Raw genomic sequence first — 25,446 nt, 5'->3', positions numbered from 1 at the left:
TAGGTATTTCTCTGAAATTTTAACACTGCAGCTAGAGCTGGCACCTTTGTCTTCTTGGTCTGTAAAGCCCAAAATGTCATTTCAGGATAAAAACCTGCATCTTCTTCCCAATAACTCAACTTTCATCCTATTCTGTCAAACTTTAGTAGTCAGGGAATGGGAAGTCCATGCCCAAGTGGGAGTGCTAGGCAACAGCACAGCCAGACACAAGCCTTTCAGCAATTCCTGCAAGTGCTGCACCTTTGTCACAAGCATGTGAACATTGTCTGTGGTGACATTCATCTGGTGCAAGGGGAATGGATGTTCCAGTCCCTCCTCAAGTTTCTTCCCTGTTTCATGCACCCATAAGATGTAGTGCTGAGTGTAAGACAGATCCCATGAGGCCCTAGCTGGCTGCCGGGGAGCTATCCTGACTGTGGGTGTATCCATACCCTCCCTCTTGGGCAGAGGAGTGAATCTGGCATTCATATTGTAATTTTCATATTAAGCACTAATAATTTTCACAGCACAAAGTTTTTTCTTTTTTCCCCAAAATGAAGTACCCACAGATAAAATATCTGGTATGGAGAAGGCTGAATGAGAGTTATGCAAACCATTTTAAAGTCAGAGGTTTAAGGTAGGCACAGGGCCAGCCAATGCAGTCTATATAGAATAGGGGACATCTGAGGAGGCCACAATTTGGGGTTTTGATATGCACATAAATAATTGAGACATTGCTACGAAGTCCAAAGTATATTTAATTGTGAAATCTGTCCATTCATGATTTAAGCCAAACTAGAAAAAATATTTATTACTCTGAGTCAGTTATTATGATCATTTACAGCGTAATAAGTACTCTGATAAGTCTATTGCATCTATCAATTTGTTAGAGGCCTTCATCAAATTAAATCTTGCTGGAAACAGTAATAGTTCAAAGTTGTTTTAACATGAATTATCCTGCTTTAGCAAACTGGACTTAGTCTTCCTCGGCAATCAGCACTCCTGTGGCAAAAGAACATTGTTTGACTGCAAGGAATGGATGAAGGAAGGAACATTTACTCTTGCCTCAGCTTGAGTAACTGCAGAAAGGTATATCTAACTGAGGGGATTATATTACAGTGCACACTTAAAAAGAAGTTCCAATCATTAACCTCTGCTCAAAAACTGAAGGCTCAGATTAAAAGATCGGTCAGTTTTAGCCTTGCTAGCCATTCTACTTCACAAATAAAAGGTAGAACTTCAAAAAGGATTTTAAAAAGCATTTACTTTGTTTCTCAGGGTAGAATGACTAGCTTCTCATTTGCAACAATTTCTGCCTGCAGGTTAGTGCTTTGATTTGAGCTTTGAATGCAATCCAAGTCAATATGTCAATAAAACTCTATGCCTTCTTTCAGCTATACTTGTAACTAATGCCACTGTCAACTCTTGTCAGCCCAATTCTTGGAAAAGAATTTCTGGCTAACTCCTTCTTCCTTTGTAAATTGGATGGTTGCCTGCACATTCACGTGGAGGTATAGCACAATATTTGCTATTGTTCTCTTTGTTTTTATTTTTTATTTCTCAGTCCCATAAATCAGTGTTGTTCCCCAGTATACATTTGGTCCTCTTTCAATAGGTTTAGCATTTTAAATTATTGACACATTATATAGCCTCCATAAAATGGGAAGAAGCATGTTCCGGGTCTGACACAATCCTAACGTCCTTGCTGCACTTTTGTGTTGAAGTAAATGGCCATTTACTTAATTCTGTACTTATAAATCACACCATGAAGATAAGATAGAGGAACATAAGATATAAAACTTGAACTCGAGCTGAAAGAAATAAGTTTTATTCAGTGTGCTGTTGTTTGTTGCCAGCAGCAGAGAAAATGATACCGAAATAGTTGTATTTACTCCATGGTTCTGAGACCACAGGAGGTGTGCATGTCTGAGTTACTCCTGGGGAGCACTTAGAACTTGTCATACAGGAGCAGGTCTTAAGAAACACAAAATGCTTTGGCTCTTCCTCCATCCCTATCACTGCTACAGCTTCCTATACTCCATACTCTCCCTGTGGAAAGACCCTTGTAATCTGTATCAGTTCTTCAAAACTGTATCATCCCATGTGAAGCATTTGCTAGGACAAACTAGTTAATTATCTGCAAAGAAACAAAGCATTCTGATTTGCAGCATCAACCAGACACTGGAATACAAAATCTAATACTGACTGTTTCTTTAACATGCTACTCCAGTAGCAGCTGTCTTACTGTATTTCTTTTAATCTAGTTTTTAGCTCCTCATCCTACTTTGAAGAACAATAATGCTGCTAATATTCTTGTCCTTATGTAGGTTCAGGTTAATAAAGCTGTTGTGATCTGTCTTAGCTTTGGCCAGGATGGTGTAGCTTTTATAAACTAAATGGTGACAATGAATCAACTTGCTGATTTCAACATAAATGACTTCCTCAAAATCATACTTTAAACAACACACATGATTATCTTCTACTCTTTTTCATTTTAACAGTAGACTTTTATTTCAAAGTGTAGTAGTCTGGATTTGCCCTGGTCACTTATCTTGGTTGATAACAGTGAACAACAGAAACAAACAGCTATGAAGAAAAAAAACACTGATAGCCAGAAAGGTTGATCGCACTTTATTAATTTATTATTAGAAGAAATTGCAAAACCAGTGTTGGGACAGTGTAAGTATAGACTAAAGTCCCTGAAGTTAGAAATTTCTTCTACCTTGTGGTCTGGAAATTTAGAAATAGTAAGAATGATGTAATGAGACAAAGCAAGGATGAGCTTGGTTGAATAGGTAAGAAATTCCCAGACTGATTTTCTAGTTGAGCCCTGGGAAAGGTCAAAGCAGGCAGCCTTCACTGCACTGCCTGTGGTGGAGTATAGCAGTTGCTCTCTACTCTTACAACCACTGTGCTCAGTTCAGGCTGAAACCACACAGTAATATTTTTAGAGGTTTGGAAGCTTCAAAACAGTGCTGAAAGCCAAGTGTGACAGGAATAACATAGTCCTTACAGACTGAAATTGCCTAGGTCAAATGCAAAGCTGGATCAAGGCTGAGGTCTTCTTGACGTTGTATTTCTTGTACTACAGCAGGTTTGGCCCACAGCATTGCACGTGTAGCTTCCATGCAGGTGACACCTAAAAGCAGAAAGTTTTTTTTCTTAATTCTCAATCCTGCAAGTACTTGTTTCTGAAGTACTCCTACCCTTGGCAAGTCTGTTGCTGAAAAGCCTCATGGGTGAGAAGGACTGCAAGGCTGTAAGGCAGTACCTTCTTGGGGAACTGTGTGAAACACAGCCTGTCTTCCCATCTGGCAAAAAAACTGAACCACTCATCTTCAGGTAAGAGGAGGAATCCTGCTGAAGTCCATAGAGCCACACAGGACAGAACTGACGCCAAGCTGCTGCTCAGGGTGGGGCTTCAAGGCACATTCATCCCCAGCAGCCAGCAGGTAGGGTCAGGTGTTAGTCCTGCAGCTCACCACCTGCTCTGTGGCTGTGCTCCCGCAGCTCCAAGGAGGAATGGATGTGAAATTTGTCACTGTTTTGGTTGTTCTAGCAGTCACGGTTAGTCAGACATCTGAGAGTAAGTAAAATTGTACTTTATCTATTTCTATACTTTAGTCTCTTAAAAATAAAAAGACGTGAAGTGTGCCTACCTGGAACTGCATGTGCTTGAGCCTTTGCAGCTCTGCACAGGACCAGAGGTGATAGCTTAAATGCTGCTTTTCTTCAAAAATTCAAACTTGGGTGTCTTAATTGCACAGAGCAATTCACATTTTCAGTGGATGCAGGGCTTCACCTGAGAATTTCCTCTGCAAACCTCATGTTTCCACAACAGGTGTGAGCACAATATAAATCTGTGAACTGGCTTGAGCAAGGAAAAACCATGTGAACTATTTGTCATAGGAAATATTATCAAGAAGATTTTAGCTGCTGAAGGTGTGAGACCTTTAAAGCAGTGATTTCCTGAGGGAAAACCTAGTAAAATGTCAGTATTTATTCAAAGGGATCTCTCAAGTTCAGGTGTAAATTCCTCCTATTCAAGCTTCCCAGAGGAAATGTTTTTAGAAAGTCACTTAGTCTTTTTTATTTAAAGTGAAGTTGCCCTGGGTGGCAGAGATTTCAAAAAACTTTTTATTACAAACTTCCAGTAACAGATTTCTCCCAGCAGAAAAGCAGTTTTGCATGCAACTTTGCTCTCTGTTCAGTGCAGCATATCTCAAGGTTTCAGGAGATCTGATAACACTTAAAAATTAAACTTCACTTTAAACTTAAAATTGAAAAAAAAAATTAAAAACTAAAAATTAAACAACTTTAAAAGTTTTTAGAACCACCTAGGCAATGCTGTGCTTAAATCCTTACTTTTTCTTTGTAATTTTCTACTGTAAAATAGACTGTGTTCACAAAGAAGGTTACTCAGATTCTGGGGCACTTTTTTCAGGATAATCCTTTCTCAAGCTCTACTGGCTTCAGTAGGAGCAGGAAATGTGGAATTCATTGAAGATTTAGACAACAGATGGACAAAATCTGTGTTAGAATTTTATCCTGTTAAAATGGCCACTGCACCTGCTGCCATGGGAATGCTCTCCAAGTGCTTTTAGTCTAGATACATGATCTGGCCAGTCAGCAAGGTCTTGCGCAATAGAACTGACACATACATGCACAGGTCAAAGTAAAGGTTCTCTCAGAATGTATTCTTTTACACTGAAACATAGGGGAAATGCCTTTGACACCCAAATTTCATCAAACAGGCATGCTCCATTCCTGATTACAATACTCAAATGGCAGAACCCACAATAAAAATAAGCAGAATTTCAGGTGGCTGGCTGGGTTACAGGCACACACTACCTGAGCTGAACCAGATTTGGGCTTAACTCTACCTAGGCTTATGTTTCTTAGGCTCACCATTATGCATCCATTTATTTCAGGGTGACAGTAGACATAAAAGTAAGATCTGGGCTAGTACTCGCAGAAGGTTCCTTTGCTTGTGGATGTGAACTGGCAGCTGTTGACAGAGGCCAGGAAAGCCATCGACTGTCCAAAATCCCACCTAGCTACAGGCTTAAGTATGGCCCAGACAGGCAAGACCAGAAAACAAGATCAAGGTATTCTGTAGAGGGTGATGGGGATTTCCCCCTCCAGAAACTCTACCCCTCTACTCCCATTTCCCACAATATAATTCAAAATAAATTTTTGCAATTTTGCTTCAAAAATCCTGGTAATCTTCCATGATCACATCTCAGTGCCAGGGATTTACAGGGTGCCACACATGCAGTGAAGGAGGCACACAGTGCAGCAGGCTGGACAATGGAGCCTATTCCAAAGATGGTCGATTTGAATTTCAATTTGAGTAGACAAAAGTTCTCTTCTGAAAGCTCCTACATGTATTTCATCCGGAAGACATGAAAGAAGAAATTTGGTAATTCACATACAATAATACTATCCAAATCAAATGTTTGATGCTACAACATAGGAATAGCAACTAAATAAGATTGTCTGAGACTTCCCAAAGGAGTATCAGACCTTACACTACTGAAGGTATTCCAGTAATGTTAGTCTGGTCTGTGCAGTGTGGGAGATGGGTTCCCTCTTATCAAAATGTATTTCTTTATAGAAACAAACCAGATTTATGTTCACATGACTGCTTCTTTTTGCATCTTAATATGCAAGATATTGTGATGTTTGTTTTTGCTAGGAATAGTAGAAATTTCCACTTTTGGTTAGGTAGTAGATAGGCTTTTTGATCACATAATAGTACATTCTGTGTTGCCAATTTTGAGCTTGCATTTCTTTGATGCTCTGTAACCCAAGCACCAAGGATGTTGTATGGAGACAGACAGCTTGCAAACTGATCATGATTTGATGGACAAAATCCTATCCTAAAATCCTGACCTATAGGAAATACTGATCTGATCATCTCCAGTCAGCCTTCCAGCTTTGAAAATGTCCGTATTAACAGCAGCCTCATAACAAAACAAGAGAAACATCACCACATAACTTCAATCATATTTATTCTTTGTATAGTATGTTTTTTTATATTTATATATTATTATTTATGGTTATATGGTTATAGCTTATAATCCCTTCTATCTTTTTTTAAACTGTCTCAGAATTGTGCTTTAACTGTGTGCATTACCATGTTAAAATAGATAGGATGCACTGGAACATTTTGCAACATTTGAATTCCCCTCTCAAGTCCAGCTATTAAGCAACCTCCCTGTTTTTACAGTCTATGTCTATGCTGCATTTCCTAAGAATTCTAGCATCTGGCTTTGTTCACCTGTCAACCAGGATCAGAGTCTTCTGAATAATGAAATAGTTATTGGCTTGCTTTAGCTTAAGATGAAAAGACCTGCCTTGAGGTACTGGACTCTTAAAATAGCCTCAAGTATGTTTTAAATGAGAGAAACACTTTCTGGCAGCTTTATGAAATGAGTGCTAAATAAGCCTTACAGTAGTTAATATTAAGTGTAGGTGATGTGATAGTACATTTCCCTCCAAGGGCAGAGCCTGGATTCTATGTTCATAAGCCAACAACATGGGACTAAGTGCTGAAACTCATCTGTGGAAATGGCTGTGCTGATACCAGAGCATATCAATAAACACCATGTTCTGACTAAGCAAGATGGTAATGCTATTAATCAATGCAAAGCTGTGTGGGTTTTCTTTCCAGATGTACAAAGCCTACTCTGTAACCACAAAAGAATTCCATTAGGAAACACTAACACCTGCTGCTAATAGCACGGGTGTGTCAAACTTGTGCAATGTGTGCAGAGTTGCAATCGTTCAGGGTGAACTTGAGGCATAATTAGCAGCTCACATTTCAGCATAGAAACAGAAAGTGCCTCAGATGTATGGATCTCACTGTGCAAGAGAAGCTTCCCCTCAGACCACACAAATGTTAGGGAAACCCATCCTGCTTGAGAATGTTACCCATATTTGCTGGGATCCATCATTTTGTGTTAATTCAAGAACTATCCTGGTTTTCTTGGTTACATAAAAGAATAAGTACAGCATGGCTTTTCCTTCAAGCAGTCCAGTTCACAAAGGTGAACCAGGTGCTCTGCCAGGAGTAGACAGGCTCCTGTGCGCTGCCAGCAGGATTCAGGAGGGACCACCAAAGGCCTGGTCAAAACATTAACTGCTGGAGTGAAACTTGTGAAGAAAAGAGCTGCACAAGTCCTACCTAAGGCAGCTGGGTTGGGTCTGGAGTGGAGGGAAATGGAGAAAGGAAGTAACAATGCCCTCCCTACTGTTCTCACATAAATCACAGCTTTTCTTTATCATGTTTAGTCAAAAGAGACCAAAATGAAACCGATAGTTAAGAGCAAGCACAGGGGTTGGGGGTACAAAGGCTCCATCACTCACGATCTGTTTCCATGGGGCATCATCTCCTTTTTTTCCTCCATCTGGCCCTCCTTCATGAGGCAAAGACCTGCCCTGCCATGTTAAATTCTCTATGGAGGAGGCTGGCAGAACCACTAACTGCCATGTCTGTCCTTACCACTGCTCTGCCCTACTCCTGCCAGTCCCACCTGCCTGAAACTGCAGAGGAGAGCAGTATAAGAGCCTGTCACACTCCCACTGTGTGCCACAGGTGGGCTCTTCATCAGGCACAACAGTTTTCCTAAAAGACTTGGCAAATCTAGGAATATCAGCTTGAAACTGAAGAACAGAAAGTTCTTCGTGGCCCCAGAAACTGAGCATGCACCAATAACTCTTTTTTTTTTTTTTTAATATATATTTTTTGCCTGAACCCTAGACAGCCAGAGGGCTCTCAAGTTTGAGAACGACAATGAAAAAAAAGTAGAGCAGAAGGGTAAAACAAGTTTATATAGACTAAGTTTGGCCAGATAGCAGAGAGGAAAAAGGAAAGTTTGGGCAGTCAAAGAGACTTGACACTGATCAAGTAAAATATAAAGGCAGATGTAATGGACAGTACTCATAGAGATCTTGCTCCATAAGAGGGTTTGTTTTCACTATGCTCCATTCCCAAGTACTCCACTTCAATCATAAAATGGTTTGTTTTGAAAGAGACCTTGAAGATCATTCAGTTCCAAACCCTTCTGTCAGGACAACTTGGAAAACTTTCACATTTCTTTTATTTCCTTTTTTTCTTCTTTTTCTGAATGTGCTAAATAACTTTGAAAACAACAGGTCATTCCCTGGAGAGAGTTCCCAGGGAAGAAATACCAAAGTAGATAATATCACTTGCTAAAATAACAGAGGAATCCCTTTTGTCTCAAGATCCACCACTAAACTTAGTCCTTTCAGCAGTTCCTTTAGCTCCTTTAGCTTTAAGAGGCTGTGTCAGACAACAGGTCTAAATAACTTTTGGGTAAGCTGCTGTGTATTTCTTACTATGTCACCGAGCAACAGAGACAAATGAAATCAGCAGCACTGAAAAAATCCTATTGATTGATAAATGGCACAAAAAAGGCCATGCTAACATCCATGTGCAAACCCACAGTTCTTTCCTTTTAACTACTGTTTAGATCAACAATTACTAATAACCCTTACTGAATTGCTGAAACCACAAAAAAAAAAAAAAAAAAAAAAAAAAAAAAAGAAAATGGCCCTGGGTTGGGCTAAAATGATTAGCTTTGTTTAGGATTACCTCCTAATTTCTTCCCACTTGCAGGATTAGAATGAAGTTATAGTAACAATGGAGCTGCAGGATGGTTCAGTGCTCCATGAGAGCAGCATCAGTTTTTCTGGGCTCTGGGGAACTACAGGATTTCCTTGGCTCACTACTCTCATACTTCATACACAGGAAAAAAATTTCGTAAGTGCCTCTGTCAGCAGAAGGTTGCTGGTGACACTTTCATGTTCTCTGACAGAAAGACATTCATGGCAGTGCATTCATCTATGACTCACAAATTATCAATTTCTCTTTTCCATATTGTAGCACAGCTTGAGGAATACATACATGTGAAAGCAAGAAAGCCTCCCCAGGCACACACCTCTAATAAAAATGTACTAGCAGGCTCTCAATGTCCCTAAGAAATGCTCTTGACTGTTTAGCACCACTCATTTACATTTTATGCAGAATTTCAGCTTGATTTTTGTTGGGGCATTCCCCAGTTTCACATGCAGCCTATTGCTGCCTGTGCTTACAGCTGTGGGGCACAGCTTTTGTACAGCAGCATGGGCTGGATGTCAGTGGCATCCAATGTTCCAAGTCAAAGACTGAGCAGTGGGTGATTGAATTTGCTCTAAAATGCATCTCTGGTCATGTAAGTGGTGTCTAAATATGCAGTTATAAACAAGTTGCTAAAGGATGCAATTCCTGTTGGTTAAGATTTTTGCAGAAGGGCTGTCAGTCAGAAGTGGCCAGTGAGACAATCACAAGCCCACCTGGATGCATCAGGAGTTTTTCTTTATTTTCCTTGGCTGAGCCTGTGTATGTTTTTCCTTACAAAACTATAAAAGTACATAAATGCTAAATTAATAATTTTCAGATATAAAGCATACTAATGGCTAATATGGTGCTATATAGTGCACTGTAAAGTGCAATACTGATAGTTCTGATCTGAGTATCAAAGCAAGGGATGGTTTTAAGTACATAAAGTAGGATGAGGGCAAGAGGTAGTCAAGCATCAGCAAAACCAGTTAAGGAATAGCTCAGGGGACAGCTGGCTTTCCCTAAAACCTCCTGTAATATTCAGCCATTCAGCTGGTAGTACTGGTCTTGCCAAGAAATTTAGTTTACTAGACCCCAAAGAAGAACTGGAGTAGACCTCTCTAAAAAGCACAGCAGGCAACATCAGACAGAGTTGATAATATAATTATCCTCCCTTAAGTTTTCATCTGACAGAATTCTTCTGTCAGGAACTGACTAGCAACGACAAAAGTTTATACTTCACTTTTATCAACTCTATCTTGAGGACCCAGAAAAAACCTTAAACTTAGTGGTGCTCAATGAGCTGAGTTTCCATTTGTGAACCTCAATTAACTTGCTTCACAAGAAGTTTGCTGTTGAAGAGAGAAAAACAAAGGACAATGGGGAAATAACATAGGTAGCACTCAACACTTAATTAGTCCTTCTGCACCATATGATTATTTATAGCCCTCCTCTCTGGGTTGCTGATGAGACAACTTGTGAGCCAGCTTCTGTCTTTCCACCTCCCTTCTGATTGTGAGATCCCAGGGCCCTGTCATCAGCCCCACACATACAAAATCCCCCTGTAAGCAGCAGTGGGCAGTGTGAGTGCTCGCCGAAGACTCCAGCTCCATTGCTGGCTGCTCAAGCTCACTGCTACAGCTGTGCCAGAATCTGTTATTCCAGCACTCAGCAAGTATTCTTGTAAGAAGAGGAGCACACAATCGTCTTGCTTACAGGAAAATTTTTAAACAGACTTATCTTCTGCTTACAGAAGCTGAAATTGATTCTCTGTCCTTTTTCTAGCTCATGACTCTTGCATTCAAGGCTAAATTATTACTTAGGAAAAGCATGGATAGGAAGAAAAATGAAAACAAATAGGAAGAAGATTCTGTCTCTACTTCTCCCAGATTAGTTCGTCTGGGACCCAAGGGTCCTTGCCGTGCTCATTTTGAAGAGTGGGTTTAATCTTGAGACCTTCATCCTAGAGAAATATCTGAGCAAGTTGTCAAACAAGTGTTCTTGGTTCAAAAAGGAGAGGGAGATGTGGGAATCCAGGGCTTCCCTCTGGCTGCCCTGGCAAGTCTGGGACCCTGGCAGGGGGTCAGAAACCCCCCTGTACAGAGCCCCCAGAGACACTGTCTGTGATCTCTGTCCATGGAGAGGAGTTTTCAATCTTACAGGATGAATTACAAGCTCTGAGTGTTTGATAAGAGTAATAATTAAGTGTGGCACGGGTGCAAAAGTAAAATTTTAGGTTCCTAGATTAGGGGTTCAGAGGGGACAAGATGGAGGAAATTGGGTGTGTCTTGTCCTTTTTCTCCTTCTTCATGCCCTCCATGTTTCACTGTAGTGTTGGCATTTTTCTATTGGTTTAGGGTGGGGACACACTATTCAACGTAGGTGATAGATATTGGCACATTATTGTAAATATAGTACACGTAGTTTCTGGTATATAATGTTTGTACCATCCCACTGAGGGGCAGAGCCCCACACGCTGCCCTGCAGGACAGACCTGCGGCAGGGCAGCAGAACATGTTAGAGATAAGCAAGAATAAACAACCTGGAAAACAGCACAGACGAATTATGGCTTCTTCTTTGGCTACGGGGCAGAAAGACAGAGACTTTATACAATCTCGGAATCATCAATACCTGCAGATTCCGACAATCCACAAACTTTGATGTGCATTGATGACATCTTCCACAACAAGTAATCAAAGAACTGGCACAGAAAAGCACTCAGATGGGCGAGATACTTGCAAACAGAAATCTAGTCAGGGGCATAAAATCAGAGGCAGCACTGGCTACAGTGTCCATAAAGTGGTGGAGTTCAGGATTCTAAGAGAAGGGAGCAGGGCAAAAAACAAGATCATGGCCCTGGATTTAATAAGAGCTGATTTACAAGCTCTTCACAAGTTTGGAAGAATCCCATGGAATGTTATCCTGGATAGAAGAGAGGTCAAGCAGAGCTGGCTGATGTTCAAGGGTCACCCCCTCCAAACATTAGAAAGGTCTGTCCTGACAAACAGAAACCCAAGCAGGAGGCCTGGCTGGACGTCCTTAGAGCTTTTAACTGCATCAGAACATAAAAACAGTGTGTGGAACAAAGAGGCGGAAGCAGGGCCAGGTGACCCAAGCGGAGTATAGGGTTGTCTGATCATGCAGGAATGCTGTAAGGAAAGAAAAAGACAAAGCTGAGCTGGAGTAGAATCTGTCAAGAAATGTGACATGTGACAAAATGTTCCATAAGTATATATATAACAAAAGAAAGAGGAGTGAATACCAAAACCCACTGCTAAATTGGACAGAGAAACTGGTAACAAATTACATGGTTAAGGCATTCAACACTTTGATTAGTCTTACCCTTTACCATGCAAACTAGGCAAACTAACAAGAATCCCAGGTTCCTGGGACCAAAGGGAATGTTTGAAGCAAGGATGATTTATTGTCAGTGGAGAAGGACCAAACTAGAGAGCACTTTTAAAAACTAGACATATATAACGCCACAGTACAAATAGGATGGACTACAACCAGTGCTGTGGAAGCTGGTTGATGCCATTGTAAGGCCACTGTCAGTTACCTTTGAACAGTCATGGCAAGTGGGAGAGTCTCCTGAAGATTGAAAAGAGCAACTGTTACCCCTATCCTCAAGTAGAGCAAGAAGGAAGATCCAGAGAACTATGGGCTGCTGAACCTCATCTCAGTCTCTGGGAAGGTGATGAAGAAAATTCTCGGAGAAAGCGTTTCCCAAGATCTGAAAGGCAAGATAGTCATCAGGAGTGGTCAGCATGGATTTATGTAGGGGACATCATGCTTGACAACCTGGTAGCCATCTCCAATAGTGACTACCTTATTGGTCAAGAAGAGAGATATGGGCTTTTTTGTACCCTGACTTCAGGAAGAGCTTTGATTACTGTCTCTTGTAATACCATGATAGACAGGCTGACAAAGTATAGGATAGACAAGTAAAGATTGAGGCAGACAGAGAACTGAATGAAGAACCAGGTCCAGGGTGTTGTAATTGGTGCCATAAACCTCAGGGATCACTATGGGAGACAACTGAGTTCAGCACCTTCATTAAAGACCTGGATAATGGACCAAATGTGCCTGTGGCATGTTTGCAGATGATAACAAACTGGGAGCAGTAGCTGATGTACCACGTGGTTTTGCTGACATAGAAATAGGCAGAGAGGAAACTCAGGAAACAAGGGGAAATGCTAAGTGCTGCATCTGGGGAGCAATGATGGCAGGCCCGGGGCTGGTAGGAACAGAAATAGAAATCTGATTGGTTTGTCTCTTGTTTCACAGGACCTCCAGGGCCTGATAATGAGGTAAGGGGTATGAACACATGACTTGCTTGTTAACTGAAAGTAATGGCTGCTTGTCTTATAAAATTGAGTTAATTAAGCTAACCACATTATCAGGGTCTGAGAGCAGAGCTCAAGCAGGACACAGAGACCAGATGGCCCTGCTTGAGCAGCACTAGGTGACTTCCAGCGGTGCCTTCCAGTCTCAACCCCTCTGTGATTCTGTGCAGTCAAACTATGAGTTATCCCTCTTATATCTGTGTTGTTTCTAACATTGCTACTCCTCTTTTTAGCTTTGTTTCCTGGGGCCTTTAACTGTTGCATGAAAATTTCAGATGAAATTTCCAAAGGAATTCTCAGAAGAGTGGAGAGATTTGAAATCCAGAAAGCTGGTGGCCTGTGTCACCTAGAGGCTGTTATGTAAGAGATATTTTGTGTCATTCACTGTGAAAGGGATACTACAAGTTAAAACCTATTATACAGCATTTAAATAAGTAGAATTTTGGCAAGCTAACACAAATTCAAAAAACAATGTTGTATGCAATTTAAGAACTGTCCTTTCTTGTGCTATTTAAACTTGATTGTTAAAACTTAATTATTTTTTCACTAATAATACTGAATATTATTCGGTCTTCATTGACGTTTTATTTTCAGAGCTGAAAAATTTCTCATGCACATTAAGACTTTTCTGATCTTTCCAATTATTTATCCCCTAAAACCATTGCCTAAACTCATTAAGTCAGCTTTACTTTTGTACATAAACTATATCTAATTATTTTTCTGGTACAATATCACACCATTTGGATTAAATTGGTACATTTTCTAGACTTTTGCATAATAATGACAGTCATAATAACTAAACAGTAGTTGCTTATTTATTGGCCATAGAAATGTACTGCTTTGCACTGTGGTTCTTTTTGCATTGAAGTATTAAAGCCTTTACTACTGAAGCAGTAAAGCCTTTTTTCAGATTTTGGAATATAAATTTAATCAGCTAAAACTTAGGCCCTAGTATTTGAAACCAGAAAAAATTAATAAACACAGCATAAAATATTTAAGATTAACCAAGTCTAACCTTGTGGTCTTCATATGTGAGTGATAATTATGATGATTTTTAAAATCTGGGATTTTTACTTTTTTTCTGTGAAACTGACAACCATTTTTTTCAATCTTAGTCTCCACATGAAAGGCAGAAAGTTCTGTGTGAATCCATGGAATAAAAAAGTCAAAAAAATGATGAAGAAGATGAAGCACAAGATTCACAGGAGCAAATTTCATGTTAGAAAGCAGAGAAGAACCAGAATTACCAAACAGAAAGAACAGAAGCAGTAGCAAAATTAAGCAAGATGAAGCAAAATGACCCATGATGAAGATTCTGTGGCATATGGCACTGCGGGCAAGGATACTAGATTTCACTAGTGATGGATGATTGTAGCATTAAAATGACTTTTCAAATCTCTATGTGCTAGAAAAAGCAGAGGCAGAAATCACCTGTGCTCAGAACAATGCTGGTCAGACTATCAGACAAATGACAAAGTGTTCCTTGTAATGTCTTGTAGCAAGTGTTCGTGGTACCTCCTAGATCTTTTGTCAGACTTAAATCTTTCTCTCTCTCACTCTACTTTTATGGCAACCTCCCCTGTGACTTCTGTTTTAACATGCTGTTCTTTCTCATTCCTCCATTTTTTCCCAGTCCTATACTTGGTCTCTATTCTTCCCTGTCTGAAATCATCTTTCTGCTGTTGTCTGTTTTGTTTATATTCTTCCAATCATAATATTTCTTTTTTTCTTAATTTTGCATAGTTTTACAAACACTTTTTCAGATACTTCCAGCTTGCTTGCCAAAACCACATATTTTACCTGTTTTAAACAATCTCTACTCCCAGCTGTTACTATCATGAAATGTTATTTTGGTGGTAATATCTCATCCTTTTCACAGGACTCAAAGTGTGGCACTTAAAGCTATGCAATATGCAATAAAGATCATCTCTATTGCTTTTGTTCATTCAATTTTGTTCATTCAAATACTCAGATCTTTCAGATAGGTCCTTCCTACTCTCTTCGCTGAATTTCTCATAATCAAGACTGAGGAATACATCTATCCCTCAAAGGCTTTTCCCAAAGACTAGCAATGATGACAGTCTGTCCACTCCATAGCCTCCCTTCCACTGTACAGTACTGCTTCTCCTGTGTGGCACAGTCTGTATTCCCTCCCTCCTTCCTTGGAAGCTTCAAAGTAATTTAGTATTTCCCCAAAGACATCTCATCAATAGCACTTCTCCTCACAGACACGTATACAGAAAGCAGCAAATGAGGGAGAAGAGAGGTCTTTAAAAGAGTAAGTGCCATAGAGTGCACACATCTCACAAGCCAAAAATACTTAATATAGCAGCACAACTCCGCTCTTTCTTCTCTTCCCCTAGCAATTACTGTTTTTTTTTTCAATCACTGCATTTGACTTAAATGAGGTCCTCTGAGTTGCCTCTAGTGTTTGCTTTGAAATTTTTATGTAAAACTACATCCTGCAAGCATGGCAAAAAGCAAGGCTGATGATATGGGATAGAAACAGCTGCTGGTAGATTCCCCAGATAAGAAAGAAGACGAATAACCGCAGCAAGGTCACTAGAGATAAACAGCATACTCGTACAGATGCAAATCTGAAGAAAGAAACCTGACTGCCTCCAAAACAGATAAGAGAAACAATTACTGCTTTTATGAGCCAACTGCCTTCTGACAGGGATGAGGCAACTGATATAATTCTTCTTCCAGAATGTAGGGAATATTTTGTACAGCATGTACACTGGCATAGCTCCATCCTCTGGCTGCTGGAATAGCAGGAAGCCTACTGCTGGGAGCGGGAGCTGGGGCTGCTCTCTCTGACTCCAAGCCTGCACAGAAGCTCTTCCTCCCAATGCTGTGCTTCGAAAACAGCTGAGGCAGAGGATGTGACCTTGGCTAATGCAAGCTGAAATGGCAGACGCTTTCCACCATTTCATTTGCACTGCCTGGAGACTACATGGATAATTAGCTAATGGGTATCACACAAAATCCAAACCCTCTGGGCTCCAGGTCAGCAGAGCACCAGGAATGCAAAACTGCTGAAGCACTTTACAATATGGCATCAGCATATTACTCTTTCTGGCAGTTCCATTTTCTTCCTCATGTTCTACTCTCCATTTCAGATTTTGAACCTTCTTGCTTCCTTCAGATTTCTAGGTGGATTTATGATGGCATCTCAGCTCCTCAGAGCAATACCATTAATGCAACCAGTGACCTTTTAGAGTATAAACATACTGACTAAAGCATGGACTAATTTCCTTGGCTGTGCTATGGGAGAGACCATTTCACAGGATTAGAGTATGGCACAACCTTCCCAAGCTGAGGGAAGGAGAAGGGGCTAATGCTGCTTTAGGTACAGGCTGCTGGGAAGCTCCATGCAGGCTTGCAGATCTGTCCTCTGACAGTTGTAGGATCACAGCACAGCTGCAGTTTTCTCTCCCATTTGGAAAGCAGTACAGATACTACTAACAAGTTTTTGTACTGTCAGCGTTCTGGCCTCTAAATCTTTGATTCTTATTAATTTAGCAATTCCTTCTTTGTATTGAAATTGACGACCCAACCAAATATGCAACACAAATGTAATTTAAATATATGCATTTACTGGACCTACTTTAAAGAAAGGCTCTAATATTTTTGTTTACATCTTCCTGTTCTCCAGTGTGATGTCTTCTATTAGGTTCTCCTGGAATCAATAGATCAAACTGAGATATTATGAGATTACAAAGTCCACTCCCTGCTTCCAGCTGCATTTCAAGTTTTGGTTCTTGTGCATTCCTTTGAGAACTGAATTAGCAATAACTTGTACCTGTTATTCAATCTTAATAAAAACTTTCTTCCCTGATATTGGTATAAGAAGTACCAAAACAACACTTGAAAGATCCACTGCCTCATACAGTTTCATTTATCTCTGAACGCTGACACACAAATATGTAGAAGAAAAATCTTCCAGTTCTCAAATCTTCACTTGAGTGATCTCATATTCTCTGTACCTGAGCATTATTTTTGACCTTTGCTATTTTGTACTTGGCAACAAAAGAAAATCAATGCCTTTTTCGTTGAAGTCATCCCAACATCTTGTTTTGTGGAAGAGATTATTAGGGCACATGACTTTGTTTTCCCCGAAAATGCTGAATAAAGGTCTCTTTTCAATAGGTTTAGGTGCCTAAAGATGCATAGTTGGATGCATTTGAAAACACCAGTTAGTATTTTAGTGGCTTAGAAATGTACCTTCCATAGAATTAAGTCCAAATTAGACTTGTAATTAATATTCTTGAGAATTGCAATAAAATCTCTCTTACGTACTTTTAAGAAACAGCTTAACAGATTATTATCAACCACCTTTTAAATTTATTTTAAGAGCTATTAGCTTAATGTGACAGCCTCTAAGTCTTTAGGATGCTTTAAAGAAATAACAGATGGCATTGCTTAAGAACTGCTAAACAAAAACAAAGAACGTGTTGGGTCTATTAAAGCAAAACCAGCACCCTGAATTTGATATTCTTGCTTAAAACTAGAAGACTAGAGTCATAAAATTGCAAACACTTTTCTTTCAAAACAGTACTGGGTTAGGAATTACCAGACACTTTTACACAGTTGAACAATGTTGATAGAGGCTCAAATTCAATTTCTTTTACCAAAACAGTCTGAATTTTAACAGAGGAAGAGGATATATGTTTGCCCTCTGACTAGCACACCTGAGCATGTTTGTGAGACAATGTTATTTTGAGTTATGCTGAGTTTCTTTGGTAGTACCATTTTTATAAAAACAACCTGTCCTTTCTCAGGTTTACAGTCCTAAGGTTACTGAGGTGCAGCACTCATTTTGGTGCATTAGTCCAAATTAACAAACAAAATTTGCAAATACAATTTTTGATTTGGGCAGATTGGTTAAGCTCTACAGCCATGAAAGGGAAATGACCTGCATTCTTGCTAGCTGGGCTGGAAATAGTGCAATCACATGTCTGGAGCATAATTTGGTTAGAAAAATATAATTAATTAGCTAAGAGTTTTGGAATAAGATTTACCAACAACTTTAATGATATCAATGCAATCCTTATGAGAAATTAATATAAAACAATTGTATATTATTGCAACAGCAGCATAGCCAGATCCTTTCTTGTGAACAAACAATTGTAATTTTTATAAGCATTCACTTGTAATACAGTCTGTGGCAGGAAAAATAGTGTCATAAAGCTGAATAAAAATAACACTGTTGACAACAATTATACAATAAATTGCACTGATTAATAAGAAAAACTAGGTTCTAGATTTTAGGCTATAAAGGATTAGTCATCAAACCAGTCTGCAAGAGGAAGAAGTTTGGACTTGATATAAATTTAAATTAGCATCTGGATCCATAAACATCCTGAGGAGACAAAACCAATGCTTCTAGCAGTGTAAAGACCAAGTAAATCTCTAGAAAGTAGAGATACATAGACTATGGAAAAGAAAGCAATAAATATGGATCACCTCCCCAAGCTAACTTAAAAATTTTGGTATGGTTTCTTTATGACATCTGTAGAAGTTCTGCATTTTTAAGATCTATAGTATAAGATTTATACTATAAATGCACAAAAAAAAAAAAAAAAAGAAGTGCAGAACCCAATTCTGACCTCACCATTTGGAAAGCAAATAAGACATTTATCAGAAGAAAAACCCCCACCTGAGAACAGGCTCCCAGGTGGGCAGATTTTCATGGCCAGAAGCAGCAAGAGCAGGTGCAGCCAGAGCCATGACAAGGCAGCAGGCAAGCCAGTGACCTCACCAAGGGCAGGCTCTCACAGTGCCCAAACAAATATGTAGAGCAGGGTCAATAATGGCAAAACAGGGTCAAACAAGAGTCCAGGTTTTCAGTCAAGTCTGTAGAGTTGAGTAGGTCAGAAGTGAAGGTGGGAAGTCAAGTCACTGGGTCAGGATCAGTAAGGGCTGTACCACACTGTACAGGCACATTCATGGTGCCCCTCTGGCAATGGGCCAAGTTTGAATACAGCTCCCCAGTGAAAGGGAAAGGTGACCAAGGAGCCACAGCTCCATTACAGCACCATTACACTCCTTTCTCCAGGGCAGCCCCATCCCAGGCTACCTGAGGTGTGGGAACTAGTGCTGGCCTTGTGCACAGGCAGCTGAGTCCCCAGGGAGTAGAGGAGTGGACCAGTCCATCTGCTCCCCAGCACCTCTTCCATAAAGCCAGGGCAATCCAGGCATCCCTGTGGCAGGAAATATTTTGCCACCAAGTGCATATTCAGGCCAGTATAGGAGATCATTTTGATGTCTAGAACAAGGATACAGCTCTAGGTCTTGTTTTTTTGGTATTGTGTGGTTTTGAGGGGTTCTTGTTTTATGGTATTGTGTGGTTTTGAGGGGTTCTTGTTTTATGGTATTGTGTGGTTTTGAGAGGTCCTTTTTGGTTGGTTGGTTGATTTTTGGTGTTTAGAACAAGGATACAGCTCTAGGTCTTGTTTTTTGGTGTTGTGTGGTTTTGAGGGGTTCTTGATTTTTGGTATTGTGTGGTTTGGAGAGGTTCTTTTTGGTTGGTTGGTTGATTTTTGGTAGGGTTTTTTAGGGTCTTTTTGTTCTCTTTTGCTTTGGTGTTTTTGTTTTTGGTTTTGTTTTGTTTTGTTTGGTTTTGGTTTTGGTTTGGTGGGGGGTTTTGTGTTTGTTTAGTGTTGGTTTGTTTGGTTTTTTTGTTTTTTTGTTTTTTTTTTTTTTTTTTTTTTTTTTTTTTTTTTTTTTTTTTTTTGTTTGTTTCCTGTGGTAGGAATGGAAAAGAAGAAGGAATTGAAGTTTTGGAGTCCCAGAACAGAAGATGAATTTTCCTGACAAGTTCCTTTTGTCTGTAGGCAAAGGAGGTAACTGTGTCTACATGATGTAACTACACCATCACCTACTGAATTTGCATTTTGTCAACATATTTTTTTCAGAATTACAAATGGAACTGGCGTGTAACAGTGACTGGCACAAGCTTATCAGGAGACTGCAGGGTAGCACATGCAAGCAAAACTTTTCTTGATTTCTCAGTAGTATTTCTCAATTCTCACACTACAGATAGTTATGTGACAAATCTGTGATGATTCTCCATGACAATGGCACAACAAACAGTTGCTAGTTTAAAACAGATTGAACAAACAGGGCAGGAGTTAACACTTTAAATGATAGCTTTTCCATTTCTTTAGCAGTGCTTTTACCTGCCCCTAAGATGGTGGTTTAACACCTTGGAATGGAGTGAGGTGAGCAAGCTGGTGTCTTCTGCTGGCTTCACCAGTCAGATCTCACAGAATCTGACAGCTGCTAAAGGGAGTACATTTCCTTGACTTGAGCAGTGGTTTACAACCCAGTTATCCAGGGTACAAAATTTGTGTTTGACTTTTGTCAAGCAGCTTCCATTCATACAACAGAAGTTTGTTCTCCCAGGTCTCTGGGGGTGTGCAGCAATGGATTAGGTGGCAATAAATCATGGCACGGCCTAAAGGCAAGCAAGGCTGGCACGGGAACCCACACAATGCCAATTTGTCAGACAGCAGCAACCCCGTGATATCTGGCTTGGCACACGGAGGATTTAACGAGCTCGAACGAAAATACTAGGGTAAGATCCAGGGCAGGGCAGGATATCCATCACATCCTCCGTGAAGCAATTCTGCTGGCAGAGCCCCGTGCGAGCCCCGGTGCTGGGGCACGCCGGGGTCAGGACACGCCGGGGCCGGAATGGGCCGGGGCCGGAATGAGCCGGGATCGAACCGGGGCCAGAATGGGCCGGGGTCGGAATGGGCCGGGGTCAGGCCGGGCCGGGGCCGGAATGAGCCGGGATCGAACCGGGGCCAGAATGGGCCGGGGTCGGAATGGGCCGGGGTCAGGCCGGGCCGGGGCCGGAATGAGCCGGGATCGAACCGGGGCCAGAATGGGCCGGGGTCGGAATGGGCCGGGGTCAGGCCGGGCCGGGCTCCTCCGTGCGGCTGGGCCGGGACACGCGGACACTGCCGTTGCCAGGCAACCGCCTCGCGCCCAGCCCGAGCCCTTCCTACCCTCACCCGCGGTCGGCCGCGCGCTCCCATTGGCTGTCGCCGCACGGCGCACGGCTCCCATTGGGGGTCCGCCGCCCCTGCCGCGTCCCCATTGGCGCGCCGCCCTCTGCCCACGCCGCGTCACTTTCTCACGCCATTCCCCCCCGCCCGCCCCGCCCGCCGCGCGCCGGGCGGGGGGCGGGACTTGGGGCGTCCGCGGCTGTGATTGGCGAGCAGCGCCGCCGCTCAGGCCACGCGCCGGGCGGCGGGCGGCGCAGCTGCTTAAAGGGGCCGCACGCCCGCCGGAGGCCGGTGCTGTCTTGAGTGCGTGCGGAGTCACACCGGGAGCGACAACAGGAGCGACATCAGGAACGACACCGGGAGCCATCACCTCCGACGGGTGAGCGCGGCTGGGGCCGCGGAGGCACTCAGGCCGGGGGCGAAGGGCTGCAGAGCCGCGTGGGGAAGCACGCGAAGGGCGACGGGGCTGGAGGGGGAGCCGCACGTAGGGTCGGCATAGCTGGGAGCGGCTTTCCAGTGGATGCGAGCGCGTTCGGAGGAACGCCCGTTGCGGGGCAAGGGGGGAATAAAAAAAAATTTAAAATGAGAAGAAAAAGAAAAAAAAAAAGGATAAAATACACCCAAAAAAGGTGTGTCAGGGTGTCCTACCTTAGGTGTTACCTCGCATCCCGCGCCAGCCGCTGTACGGAGCATCACGGCCCGTAGGGCGGTGCAGCGAGCGACGCTCCCTGCCCGGGAAATCAGGTGCGTCCCGAAGGAACCGCATCCTGGAATGGGAGTCCCGGCCGCTGCCTGCTGTCCTGCCCTCGGGGGAGGCCCCCGGCTGTGTGAGCTGCGCTGAGCGGCTGCTGTGGGTCTCCGCCGGGCTCTACCTCTGTCTCGGAGGCAACCGAGAAGCCTTCGGTGTGTCCCTTAATTGCCTCCCAGTGTCGCGACAGCATCGCCCCCCAAGCCGGGAAAGGCGGACTGAGCGTGTCTCCCTGCCCATGCCACCACCCGTGGCCCATGCGAAGGCAGCCAGGTGCTGCCCCAAGGGATACCGCCGCCTTCTTTCCTGATGGCGTTTGCCGCAGGGTGTGAGCATCCCGGCGCCCAGCCGTGTCGTGACGGAGCCCTGTGCTCAGATGTGCCGCCATCCCCTTGGGTGGGACCGCACGGCTCCAGCCAAGGTTCCGTCCCGCGGCTCTGCGCTGTTAGCCTGTATACCGGCGCACGGCGATGAGCGGGGATGCCCGTCCTGGCCCCTCCCGGCGCCCTCAGCTGAGCGTCCCGCCGGGATGCGGCGGCGGTCCGGGCGGGCGCGGCGACCTCTGGTGGCGGCACGGGTGTCGTGCGCGCGGGTGGCACCTGAGGGCCCGCGCGGGGACGAGTCGGTCATGTCGCAGCCGGGGCTGCCGCGGGCACAGCTCGTCTCACTGCTCCTCTGGAGCCAAAGGCATCCCTTACAGCAAACAAGGCCGGGACTTATTTTCTACCTTTGAGCAAAGTGTTCCGTTAGAATAAAAAACTTAGGAGGGAAATAACCAAGTCAAATTGTTGACATAATATGCTCAAATTCCTAAGAAAGACAATAATGCCACTAGTCGTTTACAAGCGAATATGCTTCTGGTATCACAAGCAGAAAGAAGTGGCTTGTCTTAATGCTTCTCGTTTATTCCCAGCAGAACCATAAGGAGACACGAAAAAAAGCATGTTTCTCATTTCCATAAATCAAAGCATTTGGGCTTCTTGTTATTTTAAAACAAATCCTACTTCTGAGACAGTTTTCATTTTCAGTAAAAACTCAATGATAGGATGTTTTTCTGGTGTTTGACAAGGAAGACAAAAGACTGTCTGTTTTACACTGAGTAAACTTTTTTTTTCTGTAATGACTGACTTAAGATGTCATATATCCCGTTTCCTTCAGTGGTCAGAGTACACTTACAAAGCAGTGCTTCTCATGGCAGCACAGCCTGGCAGCACAGACTGCCACTCTGCTAGGTGTGACTGGTGAGCTTGGTATTTGGTGAGCCTGGGAACACAAAACACCCACCCTTTAGTTGTGTTCTACATAAAGTTTTCTGATGACAGAACTGCAGCAAGTAAAATCAATTGAATGCCAGTTTTGGCATCTCAAAGTTGCAAGCACAGAAAACACTGGTTTTCATTAGCTCTCATCAATAATGTAATTCCTTTTGGCATACTGATTTTCCCAATAATTCACTGCTTGGTTAAAAGCTGCCTTCTCCTATGCCCATTATTAGTCAAGCCCATTACATGCTCCATGCAGGCTTCAGGGAGACCTCGCACCCTTTTCAGTACTTACAATGAGCTTATTAAAAATCAGAGGGAGAGGGACTTCTTGAAAGAATGCGTAGTGACTGGACAAGGTGGAATCGTTTCAAACTGAGAATACATTTAGATGAGATATGGGGAAGAAATTCTTTAGGGTGAGGGTAGTGAGGCACTGGCACAGTTTGCCCGGAGGAGCTGTGAATGCCCCATCCCTGCAAGTGCTTAAATCCAGGCTGGATACATTGAGCCAACCTAGTCTAGTAGAAGGTGTGCCAGCCCACGGTGTGGGGGGGTTGGAATGAGATGATCTCTAAGTTCCTTTCCAACTCAAGTTATTCAATGATTTCTGTATAAATCTTAGATAAAGTTAGGCCTTTTGAGATTTTCTGCAACCTCCAACTTTAAGCTTTCTGACCCTTGGAGCAGCCATGAACTCTACTCTGGGTACATGGCCACCCTCACCGTGGTTGCCAGGCATTGATGAGCTGGAATTTCCTTTCTGAAAAAAAAATGACATGTTTTGTGTCAGAAAGAGAGCTGAAGCGCAAAGCCCTTTTCCTAGCTGGTGCCTTGTGAGCTCTCTGTGGGCAGTGTATCTACACTCATATGGGAGCCAGAAAGTGTCTACCTGCATTGCCTGTGCAGATTTGGGGTAGAACACAGCTCTTGGAGGCAGGCTGTGGCCCCCAGCGCTGCTGTGTGTCGCCAGGCCGTGTGTGTGACTTGGTCGCGGTGCTGAGCAGGGACATCCCCTGCTGCCCGCGGCTCCCGAGCAAACAGCATCAGCCTGCTGCTGTACCGTAACAAATTCAAAATCCTGCCCGACAGCTTCCAGGAGGCAAGAATAATTATGGGTTTGCTCGGTTTGTTGGCGTTTTTTTATCTGTGTAGTAAACTTTAGAGCAAGATACGGCGATGCGACACCGCACCGCTTTGCAAATCGCAGCGAAGTGCCGAGGGCTTGTCCAAAATAACAAAGACAGCCAAGATCACACAGGAAGCCTCCCCACACCGGGAGTTTGGGTGCTGGCGAATTCAGTTTTATTTCCTGAGGGAGTTTTTGCCCCGTGCCAGTCGGGGGAGCCGACCGCGCTGTGCTGGCTCTGCCCGCGCCCAGCGCTGGGCGGGTGTGGGGCTACTGCGCACGCGTAGTGCCTGCGGTGCGCATGCGGACCGCGTTAGGCGGCCATGGGATTCCGCAGCGTGTAAGAGGCGGGCGGCGTGAGGGGCGCGGGGGCGGGGGGCGCTGGGCTCGGCTCGGCTCAGCTCAGCCTGGCCTGGCCTGGGGCTGTGGCTGTGGCGCGCTGTGCACCCTGTTGGCGCATTGCGCGGCTCCTGCGTGGGTTATGGATAACCTTGCGGGGGGGCGGCAGCGGCAGCACGGGACACAAGCAAGGCGAAATTGATTCTTTTGCTTAAAACCGCGCAGTGCCTTTACGCAGCTCTGGTCCTGGCTTCTGGAAGCTTGGAGCCGGGCACGGAAGGGACGAGTGTAGTCAGGGTGTAAACTGAGGAGGATGGTGCCGGGCTGTGTAATTGAGGGAGGATTGAAGTCATGGGGTGCAGTGTGTCCTTGGGAGTAGTAAACTGCAAATGTGGCGACAGGAAAGTTGTGGGGTTAGAATAAGGAAACTTGTCCTGTCAGGGAGAACATTGTTCATCTCAGCTCATGAAATACTCCTTCACGTGTGGTATTATCCAGTGTTCCGGAATGCCAGAATAGAGTTTGCAACAAACAGAAAAAAAACCCAAAAAATAACACAACACTCCTGAAAACAAAAATTGAAAAAGCCACCCCACACAGAAGTAATTCTACCTTGTTGCAAGTGTAAACAAAACAAAGTAACCTTTGTTTAAAAATAAAAATTATTTTGAAGAGTCCTGGCCTATGTTAAGATGGTGATTTCCTAGTACGGGTTTTCAACTAGGGACGCTAATAAAAATATCCAATTTTTCTAGCTTGGTTATATGCAAAATTGAGACTTTGCATATAAACAGAAGTAAGATAATGAACATTAATTTCTCAAACACTTAACACTTGGTAAGTGTGTATTGCTTCAGAAATATAGCTTGGGTTTAACCTACCTCTGTTCATCTCCTGGGCTGAAATGTGTATTTTCACTTAATAAAATCTTATAAAACTAATGATGTTTACAGTATGCTTGTACTGAAGCTTCACCCAAGGCAAAGGCTTGCCTTTTGC

General features: G+C 43.0%; 2 protein-coding genes and 1 long non-coding RNA gene across 5 annotated transcripts in view; 2 read left to right on the top strand and 1 right to left on the bottom strand.

Annotated features, from left to right (window-relative positions):
- Window positions 1-2,594: 2,594 nt before the first annotated feature.
- On the bottom strand, window positions 2,595-22,722 carry LOC140681705 (uncharacterized). Its single transcript, XR_012052782.1, has 2 exons — window positions 21,618-22,722; window positions 2,595-3,118 (listed from the first exon to the last, which is right to left on the bottom strand). It is a non-coding gene; the product is annotated as an uncharacterized lncRNA (long non-coding RNA).
- CCL28 (C-C motif chemokine ligand 28) lies at window positions 3,385-14,896 on the top strand. Its single transcript, XM_030258885.3, has 3 exons — window positions 3,385-3,565; window positions 13,185-13,311; window positions 14,067-14,896. Exons 1-3 carry the CDS (start codon window positions 3,502-3,504, stop codon window positions 14,221-14,223), a joined length of 348 nt encoding a protein of 115 aa, XP_030114745.2. The 5' UTR covers window positions 3,385-3,501; the 3' UTR covers window positions 14,224-14,896.
- HMGCS1 (3-hydroxy-3-methylglutaryl-CoA synthase 1) overlaps window positions 21,190-25,446 on the top strand; it is an 18,087-nt gene continuing 13,830 nt past the window's right edge. For 2 of the 3 annotated variants that reach the window (XM_072921836.1, XM_030257324.4), the window contains exon 1: window positions 21,190-21,348. Coding sequence is in view for 1 of the 3 variants with exons in the window: in XM_030257323.4 (XP_030113183.1) it covers window positions 24,432-24,448 (17 nt within the window). In the remaining 2 variants the exon portion in view is untranslated. Of the gene's footprint in view, window positions 21,349-24,394; window positions 24,449-25,446 lie in introns of those variants that run through there. The other variant, XM_030257323.4, reaches the window with a different exon arrangement.

The sequence above is a fragment of the Taeniopygia guttata genome, chromosome Z, assembly GCF_048771995.1.
Source record: "Taeniopygia guttata chromosome Z, bTaeGut7.mat, whole genome shotgun sequence".
NCBI classification, from domain to species: domain Eukaryota; kingdom Metazoa; phylum Chordata; class Aves; order Passeriformes; family Estrildidae; genus Taeniopygia; species Taeniopygia guttata.
This window is presented reverse-complemented; position numbering and strand designations above follow the sequence as displayed.